Here is a 6,000-nt window from a genome sequence, read left to right on the forward strand (position 1 = left end):
AAAGGATGGGGATTAGAGGGACCTGATGATCAAAATATCATGGCAGACAGTGGAGATCACGACATGCATAGAAATACGGATTAGTGGGGTCGAGGTTAATAGGGTATTTAGGAAATTTGTTCTCCGTGATCAGGAAGTGCGACAATAGCCGGGTCTGGATAGAAGTCCAAGGAATAGAACTACAGGTGGTACATCACTGAAAATTCAGTACGTCTTGGATTTAATCAGACACCCAAAATATGTTTCTTCATCCTGCTCCTGATCTCCATGAGGAGACAGCAGTGGACTGCAATGTTGCTGATTCACTGCTGGATTTGACATTGCTTTGATTTCGTTGGAGATCCCAGGGGAAAGGAGTGGAAGGACATTGAAAGATAAATTCCTTTAGTTTTAATATTTCCTTATAATACTACAAATTACTTAAATATTTTAAATGTATCTAACCATTTAATTGTTTTTTTTATAATTTCGCACTTCAAATGAAAATATAATTTTTTGCAATTGAGATCACACTTGTCGGCTCAGGGATATGGAGAATTATTCTGACTGGATCCCATATCTGGATTATATAAACATGGATGTCATAAAAGATAAAATACCAAATTGAATTAAAATATTCTTTTTCTAAGAATGTGCTGATTAATTTCACCTACTATTTCTCTATAATAGTTTATGGACAGAAGACTAAAATGTACTGCTATCGATGCAATAATGTTCTTGAATGTAGATCACGAATAACCATTATTGAAGAACCTAATAGTTCAGTATATTTTTCATTCCAAAGTTTAGATAAGACTTTTTAATAATGAAAAACCCAGGTGAAATCCATTGAAGAGCTTGTTTCTGGTGCGAATCGGCTCTAAACTCAGAAATGACCGGGATTCCCTTCAGTTTGCCTATTCCCACCACAGGTCAACAACAGATGCTATTTCATTAGGTCATCACTTAGAGCAAGATCATCTGGACAACAGTCATACACATGATAGTATGCTGTCGTTTGACTACAGTTTGGTGTTCAACACCTTCATCCTCCCCAAACTGATCAGCAAGCTCCTGGATCTGGGCTTCTGTACATTCTTTTGCAACTGGATCCTTGACTTCCTCATCAGCAGATCCCAATCAGTATGCTAAGAGTATCTCCTCTTTGTTGATCATCAAGACAGATACATCTCAAGGCTGCATTCTTCGCCCCCTGCACCATTTTCTTTACATCTATAACTTCATCTCTAAGCACAGATCCAATACCATCGATAAATTCGCCAATGGCACAACTACTGTTGGCCAGATCACTTGTGGCGAAGAGTGAATATACAGGAATGAGATAAAGCATCTAGTTGAGTGGGGCCACTATGACAACCTCATGGTCAACATCAACCAAACCAAAGCAGATGATAAGAAGCCTGAAGTCCCACACCACAGGTTTAGGAACAGCTTCTTTCCTACAACCATCAGGCTCTTGAATATACCTGCACAATCCTAACCCTATCTCAGCAATGGAACACCATAGATTACTTCTTGCATTGCCATGGATTTCTATTGCACCTTTGCTTTTTGATATTACAGTCTTGCTTTAACAAACATGGTATAATTAGATTTGTAACATATATGGAATTTGTATTCTGTGTTTATTTAAACCTTTGTACTGGTGATGATGTTGCAAGGAGTTTTTCATTCTATCTGTATCTCACTGTCCTTCTGAACCTGATAATAAACTCAACTGGAATTGTTAAATTTGAGATTGTTACACTATTAAGTTGTTAGATTTGCTTCATATTTCCTACCAATATGATTCTGCACTCTGCTTTAGTATTTAAGGTAGCATTAAATGACCTAATATATATGACACTGTTTAATTACAGAGAGACTTAACACCTCCTTTTGGGACAAGCCCACATTAACTGGAGACTACGATGTTGCATGCAACTGTTACCGAAGTTCCACCTGGGGATGGGCAAGATTCATATTACACAGGGATCTCCACCGCAAAAGTTTCTTAAAAAATGATGACCTCATTATTTTTGCTGAGTTCAATGGTAAAGTTTTTTCTCATGTTTTCTCTTGGTGTGGTTGTTACTTTCCCATCGCGGACTGAAAGTCGGGTTTAGAAAGCTGAGTTCTGTGCTTTATTGTTAACTTCATCTGATTTGAAGTTGTTTAGGGATTTTTGCAGAGAAATTAGTTACTTGTGCAAGTAATAAATATTATTGGTCAACAAGGTGATAACAGTCAGTTATAAGGAGAGCTCATGGCAGGGACACATGAATGAGAAACTTGGCTAAATTTTGCAAAGCAAATGGTATTGTTGATGGGTGTATGGTTTGAAGAACTGGAGGGGGAAATATGTGAGAGTCTACTTCCAGTTGCTACTTTTATATGTGGTAATTTGACATGCTGCTTTTTCAAACACACTATGGAAGACTGAAGGGGTACGGTACACTGCACATTCTGTTCTTCTTAATGGTGAAGAAAAATGATTGAAGCTTATTTCTCCAATAAACCAGGGGTCAAAAAATACAAAGGTTTATGCACTGTTAGTTAAAAAAACAGCTGACACACCTAACAACTACGAATTATGGATCTGGAGTGGGATTAGTTTACTGGTTATCCCTCAGGTGGGATAATCTAATCAGGTAGCACTTCCTCTGGCCTCTCATTCCATATTGCATGCTGCTCTGTGTAACATAAAATAGCTTCCATAGTTCCTATTAAATATTTTCCCCCTCACTTTAAACCTCAGACTTCTATGTTTTGGTTCCCCAACACTGCAAAGAATATGCTATGTATACACTCATGATGAGTTTATATGTTTCATCAAGTCTCCTCTTGCTCTTCTAAGTTCCAATGGATACAGAGTCACTTATTAAATGCATCAAACAAACTACTGTGAGATCGTCCCTTCAAAGCTTCTTCTCTGGTGTGGATTCTGAGCAATGAATGAGCGAATATGAGAACCGCAGACTCCACATGTGGGGCAGCAGAGAGCTAATGGGAGAGGAGTTTGGTTTTGTGAGGTGGTGTGATTCTGCCCCTACTTACACCAGGACATTTGTGTGCTCTCAATACATGACCTCAGGACTCTCAATATGATCCTGAAAGCAACCTCTCCACTCAATATTGCTCAATGCAATGTGCTATTTTGAAGCATTGCCACTTTTTAAGGAACATACTGTTCCTATTTGGCCGTGCTGTTCCCCTCCCTTTCTCTACCTCTCAGACATTGTTAGACTCACAACTAACACAGATTGTTGCCCTTCATTGTAAATGGTAACAATAACTTCCAGGATTTTTTGAACTACACTGAGAATTTCATTGGGTGCTAAACTTGCAACCATGTGGTTCCTGAATCAGGGCCACTGGGGTGACATTAGCAGCAACAATTGCCATATGCAATGTAGCATAGTCTTTGAACTATGGACTAGGGGGCACATACACCCTCAGGTGGTTTTCGCACTTCGAAAGGGATGGATTAGACTCAATTCATGATTCTCGCACTCATGAATGACCTGCATAATGGATAATGGATAATGGCACAGAAATGGTTGGATGTGGTTCATGCCATACTTTCTGTATCCAGAGTCTTGTCTAATTTAATGCTTGAAGAAGACACTGGAGAGAAGCTCTGGGTGATTGAGAGAAGACCAAGGGAATTAACCCAGAGATTATAGAAGAAAACAGGAAAGAAACAATTATCAAAATGCAAAAATCAATCGCTGAACTTAACTAATCTTTTTTTCAAAGATCTGACTCCACTGATTCATACAGAAGTGCCTATTCATCCCAGGGGTCCTCCATTAAGGCATCGGCGAGCAGTAGAACATCAGCTCTACTCAGCAGAGCATCAGCTACAAAGTCCCTTCAGAGAGCAGTGCAGTCCTGGCTATTGTCTGAATGGTGGAATATGTGTTATTGTGAATGGGAAAGCAAGTTGCAGGTAGGTGAAGCTTCTGCAACTCATGTGTGGGTACTTTGAAGGAGCAAAATAGTTATTTTGCAGGGTTTACTTAGAAAATTTTGATGACCTTTTGTCTCAGTTTGCACTATGAAATCTGATTTCTCTGATTCCAGAACCACAGATGTCCATTTGTTACAAAGATCTGATCTACCCTTTTCTGAAATGCAAATTACTTTTGTTGAAAGCCAACCTCAACAATATTTGAATTTGCTACAGCACATGACAATAGGACACATGTCCTACTAAGTTGATAGAGTTATTTGATATCAAAAAGTCCATACAGCTCAACTTGTCTATGCTAACCAAGTTGCCCATCTAAGCTAATGCTATTTGCCTGAATTTGTCTCTTTTCCCTCATCATTTTGTTTCCATGTAGCTGTGTGAATACCTTTTTAAACATTGTAAGTATACCTGCAATAATGGCATGATTATAAACGTTGTAGCAAAAAAAAGTATACAAATATATGACACTGCTGGGCAAGAGAATATTGATGATCATCAAGCCCACGTTGTATTCCCCATGCTAGCATTAGGTCAACTTTATTGATAAATATTGCTTATCTGACCCATTAGTCCCATGCAACAATCTTTAACACAGTATAATCTTTAAGGAGACGTGCAGCTCCAAGCGAGAATAGAATTTTCCCTATATTTGTGTTTGATAGAAGATGGGCAAGATTCAAACAGGATAAAGCCTGCAGAGGTTGGAAATCCAAACAACACACACAACATGCTGGAGGAATACAGCAGGTCAGGTCGCATCAGTGGAAAAGAGTGAAATGGGAGGACTAAGCAATCCATTTTGTTTGGATAGCCCTCGCAGCCCAAACTACCATTCTCCCTAATGCCCTATATCTCTTTCCAGTTTCATCAAACAAAATGCAGAACATGAAATTAGTATGACCAAAAACATTAATTGTAACTTCAGAAGTTGCTCTTATAGATCAGGGCCACTGGGTGAACTGCTCCTTACAACTTATCCTGGCCATTATCTGATGACACATTCTCAGAGATGCTTGTTACGGCTCTACACAGTTTGCATTATTGGTATAGTAGAGAACTATTGCTCACTGGGAAACCTAGGTAAGCACATGAAGACTGTAGAAAGGATGTGTTAGTGAACTTGGAAGCTGTTAGATGGGGGGATCTGTATGGAACATACTGTAGGCACCAGCATTAAACTGTTGGACATAAAGGCTGTTGTTTGTGCGATATTGTTATGTCATACTCTGTAATGTTGTTCCGTTTTAGGTGTGCGTCAACTCAAATACACCAGCACTTTGGTGATCGCTGTGAGAGAGCACAGGTTCATGGCACAGTCCTGGGAGTACTGGTTGGTGCAATTGTAGGTGTACTGGTGTTGACTATTGCTATTATTAACATAATTGCCAGAAAACAAAATTAAATCATCATAATGCTCATAGATGGATTATAAATTGAAATTTTCACTAATTTACAAATCTTTTAATGTCTTGCAAGAACTTGCACGAGTTTTGTGTTCAATGGTAATTTCATGAAATTTGGTTGTATTTGCATCTCCTCACATTAGACATTACTATTATTTCTAATTGTATTATGGATAATAAAGCATGTAATCAGTAATTGAGTCAACCTGTTAAGCACTGCTTTGCTTTGTAGAGCTTTTACAATAAATCATTATGCCTGTTCGCATTTCCTGAAGCTTGTGTGTGAATTTATTCTTTAACATAATTCAGAGTTAAAGCAGACAACAAGGCTGGTTGAGCAAGGGAGTCCTGGTCTATAGAAAGTGAGTTCAGATGAGGTGAGGAGCTGTGTAAGAAAGCAATCTAGTAGCCACCTTACAAGGAATCTGATTTAAAGGGGAGTGGATGCAAAAAGAACTTGTGTAAAATGGTTGATCATCAACATACTAGATACATTGTAAAGATCAATGAGTAAAGGAAGATCCAGGAAGTATTCAGCACTGACTTAGAGCACTGTGGACGTGTTCTTTTGTGCCAGGGATATCTTAGGGAACGAAACGATAATCAAACATATAAGGTGCAAAAAAAATAAATGGGTTTGAA

The 6,000-nt window shown here is 38.5% G+C and overlaps 1 protein-coding gene across 1 annotated transcript in view; it reads left to right on the forward strand.

Moving 5' to 3' along the window:
* Positions 1–5,357, forward strand: part of LOC134340211 (meprin A subunit alpha-like) — a 29,690-nt gene extending 24,333 nt beyond the window's left edge. Inside the window, exons 12-14 of the mRNA XM_063037190.1 lie at positions 1,860–2,033; positions 3,739–3,931; positions 5,204–5,357. Of these exons, the coding sequence (XP_062893260.1) occupies positions 1,860–2,033; positions 3,739–3,931; positions 5,204–5,357 (521 nt within the window). The remainder of the gene's footprint in view (positions 1–1,859; positions 2,034–3,738; positions 3,932–5,203) is intronic.
* The last annotated feature ends 643 nt before the right edge of the window (positions 5,358–6,000 follow it).

Source organism: Mobula hypostoma, chromosome 2, assembly GCF_963921235.1.
Source record: "Mobula hypostoma chromosome 2, sMobHyp1.1, whole genome shotgun sequence".
Lineage (NCBI taxonomy): Eukaryota > Metazoa > Chordata > Chondrichthyes > Myliobatiformes > Myliobatidae > Mobula > Mobula hypostoma.